Raw genomic sequence first — 27,931 nt, 5'->3', positions numbered from 1 at the left:
TCAAGAGAATGAAAGCCTGGTCTGTGCAACCTGCCCTTGTAAGTTAATCCTTTTAGCCCCAGTATCATTCTGGTGAATCTGCACTGCATCCCCTCCAAGACCAATATATCCTTCCTAAGGTCCAGTGCCCAAAACTGAATGCAGTGCTCCAGATGGGGGTCTAACCAGAGCTTTATATAACTGTAACATACCTTTTGTATTCCAGTTCCCTGGAGATAGAAGCCAACATTCCATTAGCTTTTAAAAAATTATTACTGGATAATTCCATGACAGAGTTACTTCATGCTGGTCATTGGAGGAAACCCGGAAAGGTATGCGGAGCACTGAACAATATTGGGCAGTTGGCTACCAGTGTATGGAACTGGTTTGTTGACAATACACGCTACTCTTCTCTCGGAAACATCAGATCCACCAGAGAACCCTCCCAAAGCTAAAGGTCCAAAATAACAGGAGAATAATCAGGCAATAGCTTCAAGTTTTATCAAAAAGGAAAAGAGCACGAGATTTGCAATGCAGCAAAATGATTGAAGAAATGCACAATGAGGCACTGCTTATTCTCCTCCTGAAGAAGACAGTTATAACTCACGAGTGATAAATTAGGAGTTTGCCCTTTGAGCAGAAAGAATAATCTGTCTCACAGCATCTCATTATGCATCATCTATCAATGCAGATAAATCACAATGTATTTTTTTAAGAAAGGAGGATGTGGCAGCAAAATATTTCAAAACTGCAATAAATGAATACAATACTGTGGAAGTTAAGTGTTTCTTGTTGTTCTCAAAATGCTGCAAGATGGTAAAGAAGTGTTATTATAAGAGGATGTGAGATAAGCAACTGAGAATTACACCATAGTGTGACTAGGTAGTGTGGTATTACAAGATTGTTTAGTAATCAGCTCCATGGAATACCTTGCATTATAAGGGATAAACTCTATAAGCACTTATCTTAAATAATGTCCTGTGCAACACTAGTATTCACCAGACTTTTTTTGCACAGCAAAAAAATGACAGCTCATGCAGGCTGCAAACTTTGGAAGTATACAGCCAGTGAACTAACACCAACCCAACCCCACATCCTCTTATTCCTTCCCGTCAACATAGCCTTCAATTTGTTTCTCCCTGATGTACTTATCAAGCCTCCCCTTAAATGCATCTATGTTATTTGCCTCCAACGAGATAAAAACAGAGAGAGAGACAGAGAGGCACAGAGACAGAGAGCGAGAGACAGAGAGAGCAAGAGCGAGTGAGAGACATGATATAACTTCTCTGAAGTAATTAAAAACAGAAAGTGCTGGAAACACTAAGCAGTATCTGCAGCAGAAATTAGAACGCAGTAAGGTCACTGTACTTCTCCAATACCTCGGTGGAAAATTCATGGTCTCATCTCAACGAGGGCAGAGGTGTGCCACAACATCCTCTGATTGAGAGGCAGGAAGGGAAAGGGAGGAAAGCCAAGGTGTGTTTCTCTGATCACTTTTCAAAGAGCCTTTCTTGCAGATCTGAACACTGAACACAGGCGGGATCAGGCTTGGGAAACAGACTGACACAGGAGTAATGTAACTAACTGTGTCCTTTATAGCAACTCTCAAACCAGCATGTTTATAGCAGTGTGTGAATAGTTCCCACAGGGTCCTAATGCCTGTCCAGTGAGATTGTACAACAAACAGAGTATGAACACAACAATGGCGTAGTTTCCAACAACAATTATATAGTGCCCTTAATGTAGTGAAACGTCCCAAGGCACTTTCACAGGAGTATTATGAGATTAAAAATTTGACACCGAGCCACATGAGGAGAAATTAGGGCAGGTGACAAAAGCATGTTCAAAGAGGTAGGTTTTAAGGAGCGTCTTGAAGGAAGAAAGAGAGATAGAGGCGGAGAGGTTTCAGCAGGGAATTCCAGAGTTTAGGGCCTAGGCAGCAGAAGGCTAAGGTTGAGCGATTATAATCAAGGATGCTCAAGAGGGCAGAAGTAGATGAGCGTAGATATCTCAGGGGGGGGGGGGGGGTTGTGGGGCTGGAGGAGATTACAGAGATAGGGAGGGGCGAGCCATGGAGGGGATTTGAAAACAAGGATGAGAATTTTGAAATCGAGGTGTTGCTCAACCGGGAGCCAATGTAGGTCAACAAGCACAGGGGTGATGGGTGATCAGGACTTGGTGTGAGTTAGGACACGGGCAGCCGAGTTTTGGATCATCTCTAGTTTACGTAGGGTAGAATGTGGGAGGCCAGACAGGAGTGCGTTGTAGTAGTCAAGACTAGAGGTAACAAAGGCATGAATGAGAGACACTCAATGTCTGAGCAAATATATTAGGAATGGCCACTTGGACCGGTAGCAGAGTTCAATTTTGCAAACTGTACTACAGCAGAAATGACCACCATCAGGAAAGATGGAGTAAAAAACAGGGAACATAATGAAAATATTCTCATCAAAGGATTCAGACAACAAAATAAAAACAATCAAGGTTCACCACTTAGTGTTCATGACATCATCAGAACTTCCAGGAATATTATTTTTGTTGGAATTACTTCCATTGTCCGTATTTGAACGTGCTGGTGACAATACTCACCACTTTGAGTTCTGGCACAGATCGGCTAAGCGTCCACTCTTGGCTGTTCACAAATGCATCTGCAAAACACAAGGCCATAGCTAATGTTAATAAGAACATAAGAATTAGGAGCAGGAGTAGGTCATTCGGCCCCTCGAGCCTTGTACGCCATTCAATAAGATAATGGTTGCTCAATTCCAATTTCCTGCACTATCCCCAAATCTCTTGATTCCCTTAATATCCAAAAATCTAAGACTCTGTCTTGAATATACTCAAAGACTGAGCCTCCACAGCTCTCATGGGTAGAGAATTCCAAAGATTCACCACCCTCTGACCACTTATTCTGAGACTGTGACCCCTGGTTCTAGACTCCCCAGCCAGGGGGAAACATCCTCCCTGCATCTACCCTGTCAAGCCTTGTAAGAATGTTTCAATGAGATTACCTCTAATTCTTCTAAACTCTGGAGAATATAGGCCTAGTCTACTCAATCTTTCCTCATAGGACAATCCCCCCCCATCCCAGGAATCAGTCTGTTGAACCTTTGTTGCACTCACTCTATGGAAAATATATCCTTCCTTAGGTAAGGAGACCAAAACTGTACACAATACTCCAGGTGCGGTCTCACCAGGGCCCTATATAATTACAGTAAGACATCTTTACTCTTATACTCAAATCCTCTTGTAATGAAGGCCAATATACCATTTGCTTTCTTAATTGCTTGCTGTACCTGCATGTTAACTTTCAGTGATTTGTGTACAAGGACACCAGGTCCCTCTGAACACCAACATTTCCCAATTTCTCACCATTTAAAAAATACTCTGCTTTTCTATTTTACCTACCAAAGTGGATAACTTCACATTTCTCCACGTTATATTCTATTTGCCATGTTCTTGCCCACTCATTTAGCCTGTCTATATCCCCTTGAAGTCTCCTCACAATTTACATTTCCACCTAGCTTTGGACATTCCCACTTTGTTTTCGGTTGGGTGGGAGTCCCATTGGGTAGAGCTGAAATGGTTTGGAGTGTACCCATTGGGTAGGGTTGGGTAGAGTTGGAATGTTTTGGAGTGTCTCCATTGGGTCTCTGAAAACCAAGAGATGCAATATTGGAAAAAGGCTAAGCAACATTAAGGCTGTCCGTTGAACATACTTCAAATTTGAGAGCAAAGATAAGAGACAGGCAATTGTTAGACACAGCTTGCTCATCATCATAGGCAGTCCCTTGGAATCGAGGAAGACTTGCTTCCACTCTTAACATGAGTTCTTAGGTGGCTGAACAGTCCAATACGAGAACCACAGTCTCGGTCACAGGTGGGACAAATAGTCGTTGAGGCAAGGGGTGGATGGGACAGGTTTGCCGCATGCTCCTTCCGCTGCCTGCACTTGATTTCTGCATGCTCTCGGCGACAAGACTCAAAGAGCTCAGCGCCCTCCCAGATGCACTTCCTCCACTTAGGGCAGTCTTTGGCCAGGGACTCCCAGGTGTCAGTGGGGATGTTGCACTTTATCAGGGAGGCTTTGAGGGTGTCCTTGTAACGTTTCCGCTGCCCATCTTTGGCTCGTTTGCCTTGAGGAGTTCAGAGTAGAGCGCTTGCTTTGGGAGTCTCATGTCTGGCATGCCAACTATGTGGCCTGCCCAGCGGAGCTGATCAAGTGTGGTCAGTGCTTCAATGCTGGGGATGTTGACCTGGTCGAGGATGCTAATGTTGGTGCATCTGTCCTCCCAGGGGATTTGTAGGATCTTGCGGAGACATAGTTGGTGGTATTTTTCCAGCGACAAGGTCCATATTTCTGAGTCATACAGGAGGGCGGTTTTTACTACAGCCCTATAGACCATGAACTTGGTGACAGTTTTGTATGTCTGGTCTTCAAACACTCTTTTCGTCAGGCAGCCGAAGGCTGCACTGGAGGCGGTGTTGGATCTCGTCGTCAATGCCTGCTCTTGTTGATAGGAGGTTCCCGAGATAAGCTAAGTTGTCCAGGTCCGCGCCGTGGGTCTGATGACTGGGGGGCAGTGCTGTGCGGCGAGGACAGGCTGGTGGAGGACCTTTGTCTTACGGATGTTTAGCGTAAGGCCCATGCTTTCGTACGCCTCAGTAAATACGTCGACTATGTCCTGGAGTTCAGCCTGTGTATGTGCGCAGACGCAGGCGTCGTCCTCCTACTGTAGCTCAACGACAGAGGTTGGAGTGGTCTTGGATCTGGCCTGGAGACGGCAAAGGTTCTGTAGTTTAGTTCCACTCCAGCAGGGAGCTTGTCGACTGTGAGGTGGAGCATGGCAGCGAGGAAGATTGAGAAGAGGTTTGAGGCGATGACACAGCCCTGTTTGACCCCAGTCCGGACGTGGATTGGGTCTGTGATGGATCCGTTGGTAAGGATCACGGCCAGCATGTCATCATGAAGCAGGCGGAGGATGGTGACATACTTTTGGGGGCATCTGAAGTGGAGCAGGACGCTCCATAGACCCTCGCGGTTGACAGCGTCAAAGGCTTTTGTAAGGTCGAAGGCGGCCATGTATAAGGGCTGGCGATGTTCCCTGCAGCTGTCGCGCTGCAAAAATCATGTCCATTGTACCCCATAGGGGACGAAATCCGCACTGCGACTCCGGGAGGAGCTCCTCGGCCACGGGGAGAAGACGATTGAGGAGGACTCTAGCGACGACTTTCCCAGTGGCTGATAGCAGGGAGATTCCTCTGTAGTTGCCACAGTCGAACTTGTCCCCTTTTTTAAAGATGGTCACGATCACTGCATCTCTGAGATCCCCTCAAAATTGAAATATTCTCTGCCTATTTTTACAATGCAAAGTCTGCACTCCACAAAACTGAAATGATAGAAAACAGTTGATCATATAATTTGCTCACGGATATTACAAAACACAAGATCTCTGCTCAGTGTATAGGGTAGCGCAATGGGTTTCCTTCCACAACACCCCACGTCCCAAGTTTCTGACCTCAGCTGTGGTGTCAGGGGGAAGAAGTCAGCAGAGGTCAGGCGCCTTCTCACGAAAGAATCAGTCCAGCCACTCTCGAACATCCGGCTTGGACTCGGACGCTCTCCGTGTATTTTCTCTAGTACTGAGCACAAAGGATTTTTTCTACAGACAAGTCCATGGTCCCCATGAACCAAAACATGGCATGCATGAACTAATCTGGAAGACAGTATAACGCAAGTGAACTATAATCCTACTGATGCAAAAACAAAAGAAAGACATGCATTCCCTGCTCATGTGGGAATAATATTAAACTCTCCTGCTCTTCTTCGAATAGTGCCATGGCATCTTTTACGGCCACCTGAGAAGGCAGATCGGGCCTCAGTTTAACAACTCATCCGAGAGACACATCTCTGACAGTACAGCACTCCCTCTGGGAATGTGTTCAAGTCTCTGGAGTGGGACTCGAACCCACAAGGTGTGAATGCTACCAAGTGAGCCACATCTGAAACCTTTTAAAGGATTATCAGAAAATACGTACAGGTTAAACCTCCCTTATCCGGCACCCTCGGGATGTGGCGGGTTTGCCGGACGAGGGGAGGTCACGTTAAACTGGATGGTACAGGTACTGAGCAAGGGGATATCGGGTTTGGCTGGCTTGGGGCTGGGAGTGCAGCAGAGAGATCATGGGGCGGGCAGGGTGGGGGGGTGGGGCAGTGCATCGCGGGGTCAGGCCAGCGATTGCGGCAGTCGGCAATGAGGAAGGCCTTCAATTTGTTTATGCCGGAGCGGCCGGGAATGGTGCCGGACGAGGGGTGGTGCCAGTTAGGGGAGTCCCGGCTAAGGTTCAACCTGTACCAGACAAAAAATTAAAACCCTCTACCAACCCATGGTGCAAGTTGAAATAGAAACATAGAAACATAGAAAATAGATGCAGGAGTAGGCCATTCAGCCCTTCTAGCCTGCACCGCCATTCAATGAGTTCATGGCTGAACATGCAACTTCAGTACCCCATTCCTGCTTTCTCACCATACCCCTTGATCCCCTTATTAGTAAGGACTACATCTAACTCCTTTTTGAATATATTTAGTGAATTGGCCTCAACAACTTTCTGTGGTAGAGAATTCCACAGGTTCATCACTCTCTGGGTGAAGAAGTTCCTCCTCATCTCGGTCCTAAATGGCTTACCCCTTATCCTTAGACTGTGACCCCTGGTTCTGGACTTCCCCAACATTGGGAACATTCTTCCTGCATCTAACTTGTCTAAACCCATGAGATTTTTAAACGTTTCGATGAGGTCCCCTCTCATTCTTCTGAACTCCAGTGAATACAAGCCCAGTTGATCCAGTCTTTCTTGATAGGTCAGTCCCGCCATCCTGGGAATCAGTCTGGTGAACCTTCGCTGCACTTCCTCAATAGCAAGAATGTCCTTCCTTAGGTTAGGAGACCAAAACTGTACACAATACTCCAGGTGTGGCCTCACCAATGCCCTGTACAACTGCAGCAACACCTCTCTGCCCCTGTACTCAAATCCCCTCGCTATGAAGGCCAACATGCCATTTGCTTTCTTAACCGCTTGCTGTACTTGCATGCCAACCTTCAATGACTGATGTACCATGAAACCCAGGTCTCGTTGCACCTCCCCTTTTCCTAATCTGTCACCATTCAGATAATAGTCTGTCTCTCTGTTTTTACCACCAAAGTGGATAACCTCACATTTATCCACATTATACTTCATCTGCCATGCATTTGCCCAATCACCTAACCTATCCAAGTCGCTCTGCAGCCTCATAGCATCCTCCTCGCAGCTTACACTGCCACCTAACTTAGTGTCATCCGCAAATTTGGAGATACTACATTTAATCCCCTCGTCTAAATCATTAATGTACAGTGTAAATAGCTGGGGCCCCAGCACAGAACCTTGCGGTACCCCACTAGTCACTGCCTGCCATTCTGAAAAGTACCCATTTACTCCTACTCTTTGCTTCCTGTCTGACAACCAGTTCTCAATCCATGTCAGCACACTACCCCCAATCCCATGTGCTTTAACTTTGCACATTAATCTCTTGTGTGGGACCTTGTCGAAAGCCTTCTGAAAGTCCAAATATACCACATCAACTGGTTCTCCCTTGTCCACTCTTCTGGAAACATCCTCAAAAAATTCTAGAAGATTTGTCAAGCATGATTTCCCTTTCACAAATCCATGCTGACTTGGACCTATCATGTCAGCTCTTTCCAAATGCGCTGCTATGACATCCTTAATAATTGATTCCATCATTTTACCCACTACCGATGTCAGGCTGACCGGTCTATAATTCCCTGTTTTCTCTCTCCCTCCTTTTTTAAAAAGTGGGGTTACATTGGCTACCCTCCACTCCATAGGAACTGATCCAGAGTCAATGGAATGTTAGAAAATGACTGTCAATGCATCCGCTATTTCCAAGGCCACCTCCATAAGTACTCCAGGATGCAGTCCATCAGGCCCTGGGGATTTATCGGTCTTCAATCCCATCAATTTCCCCAACACAATTTCCCGACTAATAAGGATTTCCCTCAGTTCCTCCTCTTTACTAGACCCTCTGACCCCTCTTATATCCGGAAGGTTGTTAGTGTCCTCCTTAGTGAATACCGAACCAAAGTACTTGTTTAATTGGTCCGCCATTTCTTTGTTCCCCGTTATCACTTCCCCTGATTCTGACTGCAGGGGACCTACATTTGTCTTTACTAACCTTTTTCTCTTTACATATCTATAGAAACTTTTGTAATCCGTCTTAATGTTCCTTGCAAGCTTCTTCTCGTACTCCATTTTCCCTGCCCTAATCAAACCCTTTGTCCTCCTCTGCTGAGTTCTAAATTTCTCCCGGGTTCACTGCTATTTCTGGCCAATTTGTATGCCACTTCCTTGGCTTTAATACTATCCCTGATTTCCCTTGATAGCCACGGTTGAGCCACCTTCCCTTTTTTATTTTTACGACAGACAGGAATGTACAATTGTTGTAGTTCATCCATGCGGTCTCTAAATGTCTGCCATTGCCCATCCACAGTCAACCCCTTAAGTATCATTCGCCAATCAATCCTAGCCAATTCACGCCTCATACCTTCAAAGTTACCCTTCTTTAAGTTCTGAATTAACTGTTTCATTCTCCATCCTAATGCAGAATCCCACCATATTATGGTCACTCTTCCGCAAGGGGCCTCACACAACGGGATTGCTAATTAATCTCTCTCATTACACAACACCCAGTCTAAGATGGCCTCCCCCCTGGTTGGTTCCTCGACATATTGGTCTCGAAAACCATCCCTTATGCACTCCAGGAAATCCTCCTCCACCGTATTGTTTACAGAACATCTTAAAACTATGTATAGCAGCCCGAATGTTGTTATTTGAGTCCAGTTTCTAATCCATAAATCCACACCAATGGTTGTAACCATCTTCATTTACAACAATGACCCAGGGTCCATAATCGCAGCCCCAGACACAAAAATGTTAAAAGCCACCAGGAATTTCCCCTCCAAATCAGTCAAAGTGGAGATTTGAAAAAAGAGCCTTCATACTGGTCCCCAATTATACAGTCTCTTTTCCTTGAAGATACAACTGGGACAACGGGAGATCAAAAATGTGTTGTTCACAAACAAATACCACCGTGTCAACCGCGAGGGTCTATGGAGCGTCCTCCTCCATTTCGGATGCTCCAAAAAGTTTGCCACCATCCTCCGCCTGCTCCACGACGACATACAGGCCGTGATCCTTACCAACGGATCCATCACAGACCCAATCCACACCCGGACCGGGGTAAACAGGGCTGCGTCATTGCCCCAACCCTCTTCTCAATCTTTCTCGCCGCCATGCTCCACCTCACAGTCAACAAGCTCCCCGCTGGAGTGGAACTAAATTACAGAATCAGTGGGAACCTGTTCAACCTGCACCGTCTCCAGGCCAGATCCAAGACCACCACAACCTCTGTCGTCGAGCTACAGTAGGAGGACGACGCCTGCATCTGTGTATGTTCAGAAACTGAACTCCAGGACATAGTCGACGTATTTACTGAGGCGTATGAAAGCATGGGCCTTACGCTAAACATCCGTAAGACAAAGGTCTTCCACCAGCCTGTCCTCACCGCACAGCACTGCCCTCCAGTCATCAAGATCCACGGCGTGGCCCTGGGCACCGTGGACCACTTCCCATATCTCGGGAGCCTCCTATCAACAAGAGCAGGCATCGACGACAAGATCCAACACCGCCTCCAGTGCGCCAGTGCAGCCTTCGGCCGCCTGAGGAAAAGAGTCTTTGATGACCAGGCCCTCAAAACTGCCACCAAGCTCATGGTCTACAGGGCTGTAGTAATAGCTGCCCTCCTGTATGGCTCAGAGACATGAACCATGTACAGTAGACACCTCACGTTGCTGAAGAAATATCACCAACGATGTCTCCGCAAAATCCTACAAATCCCCTGGGAGGACAGACGCACCAACATCAGCGTCCTCATTCAGGCTAACATCCCCAGCATTGAAGCACTGACCATACTCGATCAGCTCCGCTGGGCAGGCCACATAATTTGCATGCCAGACACGAGACTCCCAAAGCAAGTGCTCTACTCGGAGCTCCTTCATGGCAAACGAGCCAAAGGTGGGCAGCAGAAACGCTACAAGGACACCCTCAAAGCCTCCCTGATAAAAGTGCAACACCACCACTGACACCTGGGAGTCTCTAGCCCAAGAGCCCTAAGTGAAGGAAGTGCATCCGAGAGGGCGCTGAGCACCTCGAGTCGAATGGCGAGAGCATGCAGAAATCAAGCGCAGGCAGCGGAAAGAGCGTGTGGCAAACCAGGCCCACCCACCCCTTCCCTCAACAACTATCTGTCCCACCTGTGAGAGTCTGTGGCTCTTGTATTGGACTGTTCAGCCACCAAATAATTAACTTCAGGAGTGGAAGCAAGTCTTCCTCGATTCCGAGGGACTGCCTATGATGATGACCGGCATCAAAAACACACAGACTGCTCAACAGGTTTCTCCAATATGTTGATACATGTGAAACTCAGCAACTGTCAGAGGAAATGATAACTCTCCTCCTCCCTCTTAGGCCAGCAGCTCCGTCTCCTTCTGGCAGTCCAGTAATCAATATTAGCTCTCTCGAACAGATGGGTGAACTTGACATCGCACATTTGATAGACAGGTTATCGAGACAGAGGTGCTGCATCTGCCCTTGAAATGGGAGCCTGCAAACTAATCAACATTGTGAATATACTCTACATACAAGCCTTCTGAGCCCAACAAGCAGTAACCACTTTAAAATAATCACCAGCCTGCCAGCAACCATAATCTAAAAGAAATATTCTAAGTATGGTCTTCTATGATTTGAAACGTCGCAGCCAACACTGGCACAGGTTATAGCATGGGTCTCCGACTCACTCCCTGTGGACCAGGAGACTGTGGGGTAGCCTATTGTTCCTATTTATGAAAAGCCAACATAGCAGACTCCTGTATTGGCAAAGGAAATAAGACTAGATCACATTCTATTACGGAGAAATAACCTTTGAATAAAGTAAATGGGTAAATTTATAGAGACTGAAGAAAAAAATATACTGTGGAATAATACAAACTGACTTGAAGAGTTTGTTAATGAATGTTCGTGCACAAATTGAACCCTTGGGCTACAAGTAATGGTACCTATTCATGTTAGAGATATCATATAGTGCAGGAAACGATTTACAATGGAGAGAAAAGTACTTCCAGTGAACACACTTCATTACAAAGCCATTACAGGTGGCTGGGGAAATAGAGCAGCCTTCTCTGAACCAAGCGCAGGTTAGTGTCTGTCTACGCTCTTTATGTCGTGACTAACCTGATACCCGAGTCAGGTTACCCAGCGACAGATCCAGTTAATCTCAGCACAGCTCTCCCCAACAGCTGGTCACTTGGCCAGGAACGAAAGCAGCAAACATTTCCAATTTGTGTCACATTACAGTAACAAACTGCCACACTGATCTGCTCCCTCATTCAACAAAATCAAATTGCTGTTTCTACGTATGACACCCCATACGAGATGTGATTTTTCATTGTGACTCACTTCATGCCAAGACAGAATATTTTCCAAACATTAATGACATGTGTAGAGCTAGGATCAAATTGCGCAATCACTGTTTTAATGCTGCGGGACATTCTTAAAATGCCAATAATAAATCAGGCAACAATGAATGCTTTCATCAAGGGCCCATGGCTGAATAGGCATATGCTGGCAGCAAGAACTTGCATTTATACAACGCCTTTAACGCAAGGATAAACACATCCAAGGCACTTCACAGAGGTATAAGGAGAAAATGGATACTAAATCAAAGCTATTAGGAGGAGTGGCCAAAATCTTGGTCAAAGAGGTAGATTTGAAGGAGGGTCTTAAAAGGAGGAGAGGCCGGAATTCCAGAGCATGGGATGTAGGCAGCTGAAGGCACAGCCACGAATAGTGAATGAATGGAGGGGAGAAGAGATGCATGGGAGCCAGCATCAAATGGAGAGTTTGGAAGAGGTTGTATGGCCAGAGTAGGTTTTAGAAATAGGCCACAAAGGGGTTTAAATACATGGACAAGAATTTTAAATTTGAGACGTTTTTAGACCCAATGTAGGTCGCTAGTACAGGAATAATGAGTGAGCGGGACTTCGGTCAGCAGAGATTCGAATGAGCTGATGTTTAAAGTGTGAAGGATGGGAGGCTGGCCAGGAGAACATTATAATAGTGGAGTCTGGAGGTGACAATGGCATGGATGAAGGTATCAGCAGCTGATGAGCTGAGGGAGCAGCAGAGACCGATGATGTTACAGAGGTGAAGTGGGTGGTCTTTGTGATGGAGAGGATATGCCATTGAAAACTCAACTCAGGGGTCAAGTCGGAGGCTAAGGCTGCAAACCGTCTAGTTCAGCCCGAGATTGTGGCCAGTAATGGGTGTAGAATCAGTGGCTAGGGAACAAGGACCTACAAGTACTTCACCTACATGGATGAAAATTGCCAGTTACAAATATGTATTTAAAATTAAACATATCAATGTTATTAAAATTAAATGTATTTAAAATTAAATAACTTGAAAGGCAGTGCCAACTTGCACATATATATATATATATTCCATTGCTGAAGTGTCAGCCGTGGTTCAATGGTAGTTGACTTGCCTCTGAGTCAGAAGGTTGTAGGTTAAAGCCCCGCTCTGGTGATTTGCACATCCTCAGGATATCCCAAAGCACTTATTAGCCAATGAAGTACTTATGAAGTGGTAGTCACTGTTGCAATGTAGGAAACGTGGCAGCTAATTGATGCACAGCCAAATCCCACCAACAGCAATGAGGCAATGACCAGATCATCTGTTTTGGTCTTGTTGGTTGAGAGATAAATATTGGCTAGGACACTGGGTAAACTTCTCAGCCTGGAGTTTCTGCTCGGTTCTGCTGTTTTTTTCCAGCTCAATTGTCTAAAAATCGGCCAAATCCGCGCTGAAAATCGAGGAATTTTAAGCAAAGAATAAGGTCCAGTGAAAATCGAGTTTCCGCAATCGCTTGCGCTAGCTTAAAAAACATCGCGCTAGAAGCCGGCCCTGCACACAAAACTGACCATGGCCCTAGATCAAATTAATCACCATGGCGAGTTTCCAGTAATTGTGCTTGTTTGCGGCCCTTCGATGAGGCTCTTAAAATTAAGATTTATTTTCGGCGCAAGGGCACTAAAAGACAAGTTTATAAAGCTTTTAAAAAAAATTTACTAAGAAACTGACTACTGCGCAACAATGTAACTAGTAAACAGTTTTGTATAATTCTTAAAAAGACATTTTAGTTATTTAAAATTGGGTTCCTCACAGATGGTGGACTAGACACATTAAAAATGCTTAGTTTTTGCAATAAACCCATTGTCAGCTGTATTAATCAAACTGCAGCAGGTTATCACTTAAATACATAAAGGAATCGTTTTAATGCAAACATTTTTTTTTTAATTACATTCTAAAATGCTGCCCGATTGCACTGGTTCATGGAAGATTTTACCTTTGGTGATATGCAAATGAGTTTGAACAGAAACTTGAGGGGAAAAAAACGTGTGAAAACTAGCACAATTTTGAGCACAATTTGTGGCCGGATCGTTGATTGCACCAAAGCGAAAACCCTTGGTCCCCTTCTTTGAATAGTACGGTGGGATCTTTTACATCCACCTGAGAGCATAGATGGATGGGGGCTTGGTTTAACGTCAGGCTAGATTATGTGATGGATGGGGGCTTTAACCTACAACCTTCTGACTCAGAGGCATGTCAAACACCACTGACCCATGGCTGACACTTCAGCAATGGAATATATTTTTAATTTATACTGCTCTAGCAGCTGGCATGCTGTGTGCAGGTCACGGATTTATGTCGATCAAATGCAACCTTTTTGCTCAGGTTTATTTACTGTACATAACAGAACTAAGTGACTAAAGAAGATAGGCAGGTTTTGAACTTTAGAAATGAGAAATTAACTCAAGCACACACGGGTGTCAATTACTGTCCGTTTCTACGGGGTCAAGTTTCGGCCTGAGTTGCTCCTATTTTTTTGGAGCAACTAGTTTAGAATGGAGTATCTTAGAAATTGCAATTCTCGGCATTTAGTTTGCTCCAGTTCTAGTGAGTTAGAACAGTTTCATTTTAGAACAGATTTTTTTTTTCAAAAGAGGGTGTGTCCAGCCACTTAGGCCTGTTTTGCAAGTTTAGGCAGCGAAAACTTACTCCAAACTAACTTAGAATGGAGTAAGTGTAGATTTTTGTACGCTCAGAAAAACCTTCCTACACTTAGAAATCAGGCGTAAGGAACGAGAGATTGGGGGGGGGGGAAGTTTACAAACATGAAACACATCACTTTTACAAATAAAGAGCCATCATCAATAATAAAATGATAAATAAATCAATAAATCAATCAAAAAAAATGTAAAAATAAAAAAATAATGTAAAAAATCAAGAAATAAAAAATTAGTTTCTACTCACTGACTGCAGCACCAGGAGCCCTCCAACAGCGTTGCTGGGACAGCCCCCGCCCCCCCCCCCCACCCCTCTCCCCCAGTGTGTGACTCTCTGTCTGTTAGTGTCTCTGCGTTTCTGACAGCAAGGGGTGGGGGGAGAGGGGAGGGCGAGAGGGGAGGAGGAGAGGGGAGGAGGAGAGGGAGGCACGGGAGAGAAGATGGAGGGAGGGGAGAGGAGAGGGTGGGAGGGGAGAGGAGAGGGAGGGAGGGAGGGCGAGGAAAGGGAGGGAGGGCGAGGGGAGGGAGGGAGGGGAGGGAGGGAGAGGAGAGGGGAGGGAGAGGGAGGCTGAACGGGCCCGGCCGACGAGAAGAAGCCGGGCCGAAGACTTCGGGCGGGGCCCACCCCCAGCAAGATGCCGGTCGGGCAGGCCCTGCCGAAGACATGGACCGGACCTGAAGGGGGTGGGGGAGAGCCAGAGCGGGAGCGGCAGGCAGCGGAGCGGGAGCTGAACGGGGGGGGCGGGAGGGAGCGAGAGCGGGAGCGAGCCAGAGGGAGCGGGAGCTGAACTGGGGGGGGGGGGGGGGCGGGGGGGAGCCAGAGCCGGAGGAGGGAGGTGCAGTCCAATCTTCAATGCCCCAGTGAGCCCATTCGGCCAGGGCGAGGGGCGGCGTGCTTCGGGCCCCTCCCACATAGTTTCGGGCGCCTGGAGCTACTGCACCTGCGTGCACACTGTAGTGTGCATGTGCAGAGTTCCCAGCACTGTTTTCAGCGCAGGTACCTGGCTCCGCCCCCGACAGCTTGTGCTGCGCCGCGCCGAGGGCCTGGATCGACCTGAGGGAGTAGTGAATACCGAGGTAAGTTTTCGGTGCGGTTTTGAGCGCCAAAGTCAGGCGTGGCTCGCGGGGCTGCGCCATTCTAGGTGCAGCCCGAAACTTAGTATCTGCACAAACAAGCACAAAGCAATGAGCAAATGTGCCATGGCCAAATATAACTTGGAGAAGCATCCGTCCACTTACACACAAACACGACTGGCCTGCTGAATCTACCCATTGATCCAGTGGATAAGAACATAAATTGAAAATAAAAGTACTGGGAAAAGCGATGCAGAAGTGGACACATCTTTCAAAGAGCTAGTACCTGCAAGATGGTCTAAATGCAGTAAGATTCTATGATAATGAGCCTGTTCCTTCCACGTGCAATCCATCAGAGACTTTACCCAAATCACAATCCTCTGGGAAAATGTCTCTCTCTACCACATTAAATCAACAAAAACCTAGAATATCTTGAAACTTATACCCTATCTTGTTCATTCCAGACTAGTTTCTTTCTTTCACATTGACTTTAAAAAAAAGAGAATTCCCTGGCAATGTTTTCTCCACCCATTGTGAAATCATTAACATCCTTGACGGAGTCCAGTCCCATTGGTAGATCATTCTTCACGAGTGAGCCCCGACAACAAATGTTCCATATTGGAGGCCTTGATCCCTAAATTGTCAAGACTGCTTGTCCGACATCCAGTTCTGGATGAGCAGAAATGTTCTCCTATTGAATGTTGGGAGGACTGAAGCCATCATCTTTGGTCCCCGCCACAAACTCCATTCCCGAGACATTGACTCCATCCCTCTCAACTCCTGGCTGAGGCTGAACCAGACTGTTCGCAACCTTGGTGTCATATTTGACCCCAAAATGAGCTTTCGACTACATATTCGCAGCATAACTACCGCCTATTTCCACCTCTGTAACATTGCCTGTCTCCGCCCTTGCCTCAGCTCATCTGCTGCTTAAGCCCTCATCCATGCCTTTGTTACCTCTAGACTTCACTATTCCAACGCACTCCTTGCTGACCTCCCACATTCTACACTACGTAAACTAGAGGTGATGCAAAACTCAGCTGTCCGTGTCCTAACTTGTACCAAGTCCCACTCACACATCACCCCTGTGCTCGCTGACCTACATTGGCTCCTGGTTAAACAATGCCTCAATTTCAAAATTCTCATCCTCGTTTTCAAATCCCTCCATGGCCTCGTCCCTCCTTATCTCTGTAAACTCCTCCAGCCCCACAACCCTCAAGATGTCTACCCTCCTCTACTTCTGCCCTCTTGAGCATCCCTGATTATAATCGCTCAACCATTGGTGGCCGTGCCTTCTGTTGCCTCGGCCCTAAGCTCTGGAATTCCCTGCCTAAACCTCTCTGCCTCTCTACCTCTCTTTCCTCCTTCAGATGCTCCTTAAAAACGACCTCTTTGACCAAGCTTTTGGTCACCTGCCCTAATTTCTCCTTATGTGGCTCGGTGTCAAATTTTGTGTCTCATAATATTCCTGTGAAGCACCTTGGGACATTTCACTACATTAAAGGCACTATATAAATGCAAGTTGTTGTCATCACAACCAAACTTGATCCTGCCCAGCCTGACATTCACACACATGCACTTCTAGCAACAGCCAGTAGATGAGGAGCCAAACCCCGGCTTCATTTGTCTCTTCTCTAACCTGTGGTAAGGCAGCCACAAGTAGTGCCCAATAACTACTATGCCCTACTGAGGTTAGTTTTTGATCTTTCCATGCACTATGAAATATTTAATCATCTCTATTAGGTCAGAGTTTCCGCTTTGCGCATAGTTGGGAAAGCATGCCCAAAATTGCACTGGCTAGGTTAGTTTAAGTTTCCAATAAAAATCATTTTCATAATCACAAATGAAAAATCTTCCATAAACACCCCAATCGGACAGCGTAACAGAACGGAATTGATTATTTTGTTTACTTTGCATTAAACGGTATTTCTGGACGTACTAAGAGCGATAACACTGATGCAGTTTTATTAATACAGCTGAAACTGGTATCTCACAAAAACTAAGCATTTTTAATAAAAGTGTCCAGTCCTCCACCTGTGAGTAGCCGGATTTAAAAATCACTGAAAATGACTTTTAAAAAAAACTATACTGAACCATTTACTACGTTCATTGGTGTATACGAGTCAGTTTCTTAGTAAATTAAATGTTTTTTTGATATGAATAAACTTTTAAAACCTGCATACTAGTGCCGCTGTAACTGCATCATTTGAAGAGCCTTCCCGAATCAGCACAATCGGCAGAATCTCACAATGTCGGCCTAGGGGTGTGACCAGTTTTGTGGACGGGCCCTGATCCAGCAAATTGAATCTTCAACCATCATCAGAAAAGATAGTGGAAAATACCAACGTAAGTGGTTTGGGAACATAAAGAATCTGCAAAGGGATATAGATAGGCTAAATGAGTGGGTAAATATTTGGCAGATGGAGTATAATGTGGGAAAATGTGAGACTGTCCACTTTGGTAGGAAGAATAAAAAAATAAAAAAGCAAATTATTTAAATGGAGAGAAGCTACAAAATGCTGCGATATGGAGGGATCTGGGGGTCGTTGTACATGAAACACAAAAAGTAAGCATGCCGGTACAGCAAATAATTAGAAAGGCATATGGAATGTTGGCCTTTATTGCAAGGGGGCTGGAGTATAAAAGCAAGAAGGTCCTGCTACAACTGTACAGGGCGTTGGTGAGACCACAGTTGGAGTAGTGCGTACAGTATTGGTCTCCTTATTTAGGAGGGATATACTTGCATTGGAGGCAGTTCAGAGAAGGCTGACTACGTTGATTCCGGAGATGAAGGCGTTGTCTTATGAAGAAAGGTTGAGCAGGTTGGGCCTATACTCATTGGAGTTGAAAAGAATGAGAGGTGATCTTATTGAAATATAAGATTCTGAGGGAGCTTGACAGGGTAGATACAGAGAGGATGTTTCCCCTCGTAGGGGAATCTAGAACTAGGAGGCATAGTTTCAGAATAAGGGGCTGCCCATTTAAAATAGAGATAAGGGGGAATTTCTTCTCTCAGAGGGTCGTGAATCTTTGGAATCCTCTGCCCCAGAGAGCTATGGAGGCTGGGTCATTGAATATATTTACGGTGGACATAGATAGATTCTTGAACTATAGGGGAGTGTAGGGTTATGGGGAGCGGCCAAGAAAGTGGAGTTGAGGCCAACATCAGATCAGCCATGGTCGTATCAAATGGCACAGCAGGCTCAAGGGGCCAAATGGCCTACTCCTGCTCCGATTTCTTATGTTCTTAACTCACTTATGTTTAAAATTCCCCAATCCGTGCGCTGGTTTGGCAGATTCTGCCCAGATTATGCTGATATTACTAGCGTAAACTTGACCCCATAACCTTCAATCCCATTCCTAACCAGGTAATTACCCAGCTTTATTTTTTTTTTATTTGTTAAGTGGCATATTAGTTACTTTTACTTGGAAACTATTCCATATATCCAGTAAGAAAACATGTGCTTCTAATCTTACTTGAAGTTTGTTCATTTTGAACTTGTGTCCTCTTGTCCCACATGAACAATCTAAACTTCTTTGATCTAAATTTCCAATCTCTCATCTCTGTAAACCCCTCCATTTTTTTCGAACAAACACCAGTTCTGTTCTGTGTCTCTTCTCATAACTGAAGAGCTTAAGTCCAAGAATTATCCTTGCAACACAACATTTTTCTGAAGGAAAGGTGCCCAAATTTGCTGTGTTTCAAATGTAGTGTCACCAGTGATCTATCAATTTAACTTACCAATGAGCAATCAATGCCTTTAAGCTGCATGGTGGCACTTGATTATGGGTTGAAATGAATGCAGAATAATAAAGATGACAAATTTATTACATCAACTAGCCAAATTTTACCATACTGCAGGTCTCCATCATGAGACCCAAACTGATTCACACCACCTGCATCATGTAAGCATGATCATGCTCAATGAGCTTACTGCATACATAGAAAATTATTCTATCAGTGGCCACACTAAGAACTTTTACTATAAAAGGCAATGCTAGGTAAAGAACTAAAATAAAAACAGAGAATGCTGGAAATCTCAACGGGTCAGGCAGCATCTGTGGAGAGAAAAACAGAGTTAACGTTTCGGGTCGATGACCCTTTGTCAGAACTGTCGAATGTTCAAAAAGAATCCATTCTTCAACACTGAAAGGAGGAGGGGGGGAAAAGAACAAAAGGGAAGGTCTGTGATAGGGAGGGTGGAAGGCAGGAGAAATTAGAGACACAAAAGGGATGTTGGCCCAAATTGAAATGGTAATGACAGAAGTTTGAAAAAGGTTAAACTGGATAGGGTGTGAATGGCGTAGTAATGACCAGCTGTCATTAAAGACAAAGAGCAAAAAAAAAGAAGAAAAAAATAACATATGGGGGGGGGGGGGCGGGTGTAGAGAGAAAAGAGAGCCAAAGATGGCCAGAGGTTAAGCTCTGAAATTGTTGAACTCCATGTTGAGTCCAGAAGGCTGTAAAGTGCCTAAACGAAAGATGAGCTGCTGTTCCTCGAGCTTGTGTTGTGCTTCATTGGAACAGTGGAGCAGTCCGAGGACGGAGATATCAGGGTAGGAGTGGAGCGGAGAATTAAAGTGACAGGTGACCGGAAGCTCAGGGTCACACTTACGGACTGAACGGCGGTGTTCAACAAAGCGGTCACCCAATCTACGCCTGGTCTCCCCAATGTAGAGGAGACAACATCGTGAGCAGCGAATGCAGTATACTAAATTGAAAGTAGTACATGTAAATCGCTGTTTCACCTGGAAGGAGTATTTGGGGCCCTGGATCATGGGAAGTGAGGAGGTAAAAGGGCAGGTGTTGCATCTCTTGTGCTTTCATGGGAAGGTACCGTGGGAAGGGGAGGGGTTGCTGGGGTGACTGCGGAATGGACTAGGATGGCGCGGAGGGAGCGGTCTCTTCGGAACGCTGGGAGGGGAGGGGAGAGGAAGATGGGATTGGTGGTGAGATCACGCTGGAGGTGGCGGAAATGGCGGAGGATGATCCGTTGAACGTGGAGGCTGGTGGGTGAAAGGTGAGGACAAGGGGAACCCTGTTGTGGTTCTGAGAGGAAGGGGAAGGGGTGAGAGTAGAGGTGCGGGAAATAGAACGGACATGGTCGAGGGCCATGTTAACCATGGCGGAGGGGAATCCTCTGTTGAGGAAAAAGGAAGACATGTCAGAGGCACGAGTGTGACACGTGGCGTCGTCAGAGCAGATGCAACGGAGACGGAGAAATTGGGAGAATGGAATGGAGTCCTTACAGGATGCAGGGTGGGAGGAAGTGCAGTCCAGGTAGCTGTGGGAGTCAGTGGGCTTATAATGGATACTGGTCGAAAGTCTATCCCCAGAAATGGAGACAGAGAAGGCGAGGAAGGGAAGGGAAGAGTCAGAGATGGACCATGTGAAGGTGAAGGAAAGGTGGAAATTGAATGAAATTTTCAGGACGAGAGCAGGAAACGACACAAATACAGTCATCAATGTACCGGAAAAAGAGATGACAGAGGGCCCTGAGTAGGACTAGAACAAAAAATGTTCCACATATCCCATGAAAAGGCAGGCATAGGCAGGTAAAGAATGTTTCATTATTAGCAACCCAAGTCTGTTAATCAGAGCTAAATCGTGTTTACTAATCATTGTGCTGGAAGATTATGCAGCCACTAGAAACACGCTAGATTAAAACCGATCTGTAAACTAATACGACCTTTTTTTTTTACATGTGCATACAGAAAGACTTTGTGTTTGCACAAGGTTTCTATTAGTGGACTAATAGGCTGTCATTGTAATTGTAATATTTTCATAATTCAAAACTGGCAATGTAGTTAAATGCATGCTTTGTGGCCATTGGGCAGGCATCCATTCTCAATGTTTCACAACAATCTTCCTTCTAACTAGATCTGTAAAAATCCCAGGGCTGTTACACGGAGCTGGTTTATACACAAGAGATTTGAAGAACATCAGAACATCTGGTTTCTCATGGTCCAAATACAATCTTGGAAAGTTGCTGGCCCTAGTGCAGTGCAGTGCTAGGTAGTAACTGGCACAATGTTACATCTACATGGCAATGACAGCAAGCCAAACAATGGCAGGCTAAGACTGTGCACAGCAAAAGCAGTGATGTATGTGTGACGCATCACCTACCAATTGTGGAGCCTCACTTACACAACAGGACAGTGCAGATATATTCCCGCTCCAGTAAGTAAGGATTTATAAATCAAACAGCACATTTATAGATATACAAAAGTAGAATTGTAATGCATTGAGATTGAATTTCATAAAGTATATCAAGAATAACTTTGATAAGTGTTGGGTGTTTCAAAACAGGTTCAAACATTACCTCAACATGCCCGGTCTTTAATACTTGGACTGCAAAGTAAAAATCTGATCTCCAAACCAAAAATAAGCTCCTGTGCTACAGCAAAGAGCTACACATTTAATAAACTACAGATAGTCTCGAGAGAAGAGCCTATTGTCCTATACATTTTGTGAAAGAAGGTTTGTCATCATGCTGAAGGACTGAAAAGGGATGGGGGGGGGGGGGGGGGGGGGAAATAACTATCATTCCTTTTATTGCCTCAGGCATTAATCCTACATTGTGACTAGATACTGAATTGCAAGGTTATTCTACACCATAAAGACCAATTTTACCATACATTATATAAGGTATATAATAAATCGAATTTAAATTGAAAAGTTTTCCACAATTAAAAAAAACAGTATGGGATCCATTTTCCTAGACACACTTCCCAATTTGTGTTGCTGTAGGTCGATGTACAAAGTCCCCAAATGAACATTAATATAAAGTTCTCCAAGGTCAAAAACTGCAGATCACCAGCTGGAGCCCATCGACAAGGGCCAGAATGGTACATCGCCATGCACTAGGTCAGAGTGTGGCACGCAAAACTTCAGCTCACGAAAGGGAGGTATAGTGGTGTATTAATGCTTCAATTTTCAGAGCCACAACATGCGCACAACAGTGGTTGGTGCCCGTGATTACCTGCAAGGAAAATTTATATCTCAGCCAAGGCTATTGAGAGTAGAGTAAAATGGAGGTAGTGAGGAGAAAATGGTTTCTAAATTGTTAGGCTTTGGTTACATATATCTGGTTGAAGACCAGCAGAGACATTGGAATAGGTTACAGATTTTAAAAACTTGCATTTCTATAGTTCCTTTCATGACCTCAGGACGTCCCAAAGTACTTTACAGCCAATGAAGTGCTATTGAAGTGCAGTCACTGTTTTAATTTCGGAAACGCGGCAGCCAATTTGCACACAGCATGCTCCCAAAACAGCAATGTGATAATGACCAGGTCATCTGCTTTGACAGATAAATATTGGCTAGGACACCAGGAGAACGCCCCTGCTCTTCTTCAAAATAGTGTCATAGGATCTTTTACCCGAGATGCAGACAGAGCCTCAGTTCAACGTCTCACCTGAAAGACGGGACCTCCGAGAGTGCAGCACTCCCTCAGTACTGCACTGCAGTGACAGATCACATTTTGTGCTCAAGTCTCTGGAATGGGACTTGAACCCAGAACCTTCTGACGCCGAGGCGAGAGTGCTGCCCACTGAGCCACGGCTGACAAATACCCGTCATATATATTTTACATATCTGCATAGCACAAAATAAACCAAAGTGAGAAGAAATATTTTGAAAAATATGTGGATTGCTAAATAAATGAAAGAACTATGTTTGGTTTTGAAATTCTCGAGTAGCAGCACGTAAAAGCATAATTAGAAATACCACGAAAACTAGAATTTGGCGACATTCTACTGCTCAAGGCTTATGAAAATAGTACGCAGCCTTTATTGGTGTGCTATAAAATTCCGATACTCTGTAGGTTGTTTCCCAGCCTTCTTGTTAAAAAAAAAAGCCAAAATGTATGAATTTTACACTAAGTACATTAAATACCTTCGTTGGCTTGGCTCAACAAAACACAGGTTTTCAAACTGAGTTTCCTGGGCCCCAACATCTTTTTTGGTTACCAGCAATATATTTCTGTTGCTGCATATTAATTTTTTAAAAAGCAACATTTTTGCAATGATAGCACTGTTCTTCTCTTGGGTAACTGACTTTGCCATTTGGAAGTTAGGGATGGGGTTCCAACAGAGTGCATCAGGAAGGGTTTCCTCACACACACAGTATTGAAAACCACTGTTCAAAACAACTGGGTGCATTAACAGAATGAATCAGAGCCAGCCCAACCAAGAGAAATATTATTAGGTGCCAAACGATCAACATTCTGTCCACCCATCAGGGCACATTGTATTCATTAAGTGTGCTATTTCAAAAACTCCAATTAAATATATAAACTCTAGTGCAGGATTAGCCAAATAGAGAAGTGATTGATTCAATTAGCTGGTGACATGGTGCCTGTCTAAAAATAAACAAAATACAATCACGTGTAAGCTCATGAAACATTATTTTGCAGTGTTGTTAGTCAAGGCAAATTGTGCACAGCTCGCCTACAGACACTCAAATCTTAGCTGCTTTCAAAGGCAAGTCATTAGCAAGCATGTTACCATGACAACTGTACAGTTCGCCAACCTCAACACATGCTGCCATCATCACAAACCTCAGTTCTCTCAAATCTTCATAAACATTCAGGCTGTAAGCTCTTCGATAAGACTGGCCATCGGACGAGCGACATGGCATATTCATGTGACTCGGATGTCGATACAAAAGCTCAAGATAAGATTTTGTTTTTTTGCCTGGAGGTCGCTCTCATCCCAACCGCTAACTCTGTGCAGCTTCTGTTCCTGCTGAGACCCAACTATGCTTATCAGACATGCAGAGGGTCCAGGACGCCTTCCCAGCATGGGATCAGCCATAGGCTTGCTTTGAGCCAAGCCAAGCGCATAAAGAGGTGCTAATTGAAGTGTCTCTTCATTTCACCCTATTTGTTAACCTGTTACTGTTTAAAGCAACCTTTAATACCATGGCTCCCATGGTAACTGAATTTGAATTTCTGATCAACTCTGCTCCAGCTCCCAAGCATCGTAAAATTGTTAAAACAGAAAGGATCAGAAGCCATGCACAAAAGAGATTAATTCATAATAAAAATAAAACTATCTTGAAAATGATTGAGGTTTACGAAGAATCCCAGATCATTACATAACGAGTTATTATTTTCCAACAATAGTGGTACAACTTCACAAATACTCTCCATCTTGAGCTGCATTTAAACAAATTGATCTTATATAATTTACACATGAGAATTTCCCTGGATTTTTACTGCAAAGAGGAACAAATCAAACTTGAATGAGAATTTCTCTAAATGGGGGTGGAAATCTTGCTTAGGCCAGCTGCGTTCAAGTTCCAGAATCGAACCATATAGTCTAGCTACAATGAGGCCAAAATCCGGAGACTCGCTACCTAACTGTGGGAGCACCTTCACCACATGGACTGCAGCGGTTCAAGAAGAAAACTCACCACCACCTTCTCAGGGCAACTAGGGATGGGCAATAAATGCCGGTCTTGCTCGCGACAGCCACATCCTGAGAATGAATTAAAAAATCATTGGCTATTGTCGTTCCCCGTCTGCAATGAGCAAGGAGAGAATCAGTACTCTTCCTGTAAGCACTACATCACAAAGTCTACTTACTCACAAAGCTACCAGATTAGCCCAGTTTTAATTGTTCATATATTATTTGTGTTCTAATTCTACAATTGAAAATTACCCAATTACCCAAGCAATGAAACAGCATGCAGCACCCCTAAACTCTGAAATTCCTTCCCTAAACCTCTCCACCTCTTTATCCTCGCTTAAGACACTTAAAACCAACCTCTTTGACCAAGCCTTTGGGGACCCGTTCGAATATCTGCTTATGTGGCTCGGTGTCAAATTTTGTTCTGATTACGCTCCTGTGAAACACCATGGGACGTTTTACTACATTGAAGGCGATATATAAATGCAAGTTGTTGTTGCTTTGCGATGAACAAACCTCTTGTTGATGGAAGACCAACACTGTTGGAACTCACTCCTAGGATCATATTCACATCCACATCAATCCCAAATATAGATTTACAAGATATATTTTATGATTATAAAAACTCTTGGCATAATCGGTCTAGAATTACAGAACATTACAACCTCAGTATGAAGAATTTTTTTCTAAACCTCTCCTTCAATTATTTTTGTGATTATCATAATATTGGAGACTTCTTGTTATCTCACTGACCAGTGGAAACAGTTATCACCTTGTCATAACCTTTCAGAATCTGGAACTCAGGTCACTGGTTAATCATTTTAATTGTAGAGAAAAAGCACCAAGTCTCTTCCGAACTGTAATCCCATATCGCTGGTAACATCCTAGATAAACTACGCTACACCTTTTACATTGCTCTTACATCCTTATTATAGTGTGCTACGCAAAACTATACACAATATTCCAATTGTGATCCAACTGAGATCTTGCACAATAACTAGGGAGTCGGTGAGGCGAGAGTCCAGGGCAACGTCGGAGGCCTATAAAAAGGCCCAGCAGGAGATCGAGGAGGCAGTCGGTGCAGCTGCAGCAGGGTGAGAAGGCTAAAAAGTTGAAATAAATCGATTGGTGAAGTCACAGCCAAGGGGGTAGGTGATTGGTAAGTAGTCTTTCTTTTTCTTTTCTGTATCAGTAAGTGAACTTTCAGCCTTGTTGTTGCCAAATTAAGTTTATCTAGGGGTTAAGTCATGGCAGGAGAGCTCAGACACATGTTATGCTCCTCCTGTACGATGTGGGAAGTCAGGGGCGCCTCCGGTGTCCCTGACGACTACGTGTGCCGGAAGGGTAACCGGCTTAGCTCCTGACGGACTGCACTGCGGCATTGGAGCTGCGGGTGGATTCACTCTGGAGCATGCACGATGCTGAGAATGACGTAAATAGCGCGTTTAGTGAGTTGGTCTTACCGCAGGAAAAGGGTACACAGCCAGATAGGGAATGGATGACCAACAGGAAGAACAGAGCAAGGAAGGGAGTGCAGGGATCCCCTGCGGTCATCCCCCTGCAAAACAGATACACAGCTTTGGGTACTGTTGAGGGGGATGACTCATCAGGGGAGGGCAGCAGCAGCCAAGTTCATGGCACCGTGGGTGACTCTGCTGCCCAGGAGGACAGGAAAAAGAGTGGGAGAGCTAGTGATAGGGGATTCAATTGTAAGGGGAATAGATAGACATTTCTGCGGCCGCAACCGAGACTCCAGGATGGTACGTTGCCTCCCTGGTGCAAGAGTCAAGGATGTCTCGGAGCGGGTGCAGGGCATTCTGAAAAGGGAGGGTGAACAGCCAGTTGTCATGGTGCAGAAAGGTACCAATGATATAGGTTAAAAAAAGGGATGAGGTCCTACAAGACGAATTTAGGGAGCTAGGAGTTAAGTTAAAAAGTAGGACCTCAAAAGTAGTAATCTCAGGATTGCTACCAGTGCCAGTCAGAGTAGGAATCGCAGGATAGCTCAGATGAATACGTGGCTTGAGGAGTGGTGCAGCAGGGAGGGATTCAAATTCCTGGAACATTGGCACATGTTCTGCGGGAGGTGGAACCAGTACAAACCGGACGGTCTGCACCTGGGCAGGACCGGAAACAATGTCCTCGGGGGAGTGTTTGCCAATGATGTTGGGGAGGGGTTAAATAATATGGCAGGGGGATGGGAACCTATACAGGGAGGCAGAGGGAAGTAAAATGGGGGCAGAAGCAAAAGGGAGAAAGAAGAAAAGTAAAAGTGGAGGGCAGAGAAACCCAAGGCAAAAAGCAAACAGAGCCAAATTACAGCAAAATTCTGAAGGGGCAAAGAATGTTAAAAAGACAAGCCTGAACGCTCGATGCCTCAATGCGAGGAGTATTCAGAATAAGGTGGACGAATTAACTGCGCAGATAGTAAGTTAATGGGTATGATGTAATTGGCATCACGGAGACATGGCTCCAGGGTGACCAAGGCTGGGAACTCAACATCCAGGGGTATTCAACATTTAGGAAGGATAGACAGAGAGGAAAAGGAGGCGGGGTGGCATTGCTGGTTAAAGAGGAAATTAATGCAATAGTAAGAAAGGACATTAGCTTGGATGATGTGAAATCGGTATGGGTGGATGCGGAATACCAAGGGGCAGGAAAGGCTAGTGAGAGTTGTGTACAGACCATCAACCAGTACAAGTAAGGTTGGGGACAGCATCAAACAAGAAATTAGGGATGCATACAATAAAGGTACAGCAGTTATCATGGGTGACTTTAATCTATATTGATTGGGCTAACCAAACTGGTAGCAATGCGATGGAGGTGGATTTCCTGGAGTGTATTAGGGATGGTTTATATTGTGTTCCTAACACAGATGAGGCTGCACACAGGGAGGTTAAAGTAACAGTGGCCTCAGTCTTTAATAAGACACTCCAGAGTGAGGAACAGGCCTTAGGGGCCAGCTTATATACAGTGCTCCCAAGGGATGCTGGGATCCCTGGGACTTCAGGGGATGTGCTCCCTGGTGGCGGAACATGGGAGTGCACGCTTTACAGATACACAACATCACTCTCCCTTCCCAAAGTCAAAGTGAAAACTATTTACAAGGTGAGGTGGTCGGGAGCCTTTCTTTCCCTGGTGGACCGCCTCGGTACAAATGTCTGTTCTGGTGTGTTGGCTGTGCCCTCGCTGGGCTGGTGTGTTGTTGGCCCTGCAGGGCTGCTAGGTGA

The 27,931-nt window shown here is 45.1% G+C and overlaps 1 protein-coding gene across 2 annotated transcripts in view; it reads right to left on the bottom strand.

Moving 5' to 3' along the window:
- agap1 (ArfGAP with GTPase domain, ankyrin repeat and PH domain 1) overlaps window positions 1-27,931 on the bottom strand; it is a 1,020,940-nt gene that overhangs the window by 580,078 nt on the left and 412,931 nt on the right. For both annotated transcript variants that reach the window (XM_070876105.1, XM_070876104.1), the window contains exon 2: window positions 2,569-2,627. In XM_070876105.1, coding sequence (XP_070732206.1) covers window positions 2,569-2,627 — 59 coding nt within the window. The remainder of the gene's footprint in view (window positions 1-2,568; window positions 2,628-27,931) is intronic.

Source organism: Pristiophorus japonicus, chromosome 3 (genome assembly GCF_044704955.1).
Source record: "Pristiophorus japonicus isolate sPriJap1 chromosome 3, sPriJap1.hap1, whole genome shotgun sequence".
NCBI lineage: Eukaryota > Metazoa > Chordata > Chondrichthyes > Pristiophoridae > Pristiophorus > Pristiophorus japonicus.
This window is presented reverse-complemented; position numbering and strand designations above follow the sequence as displayed.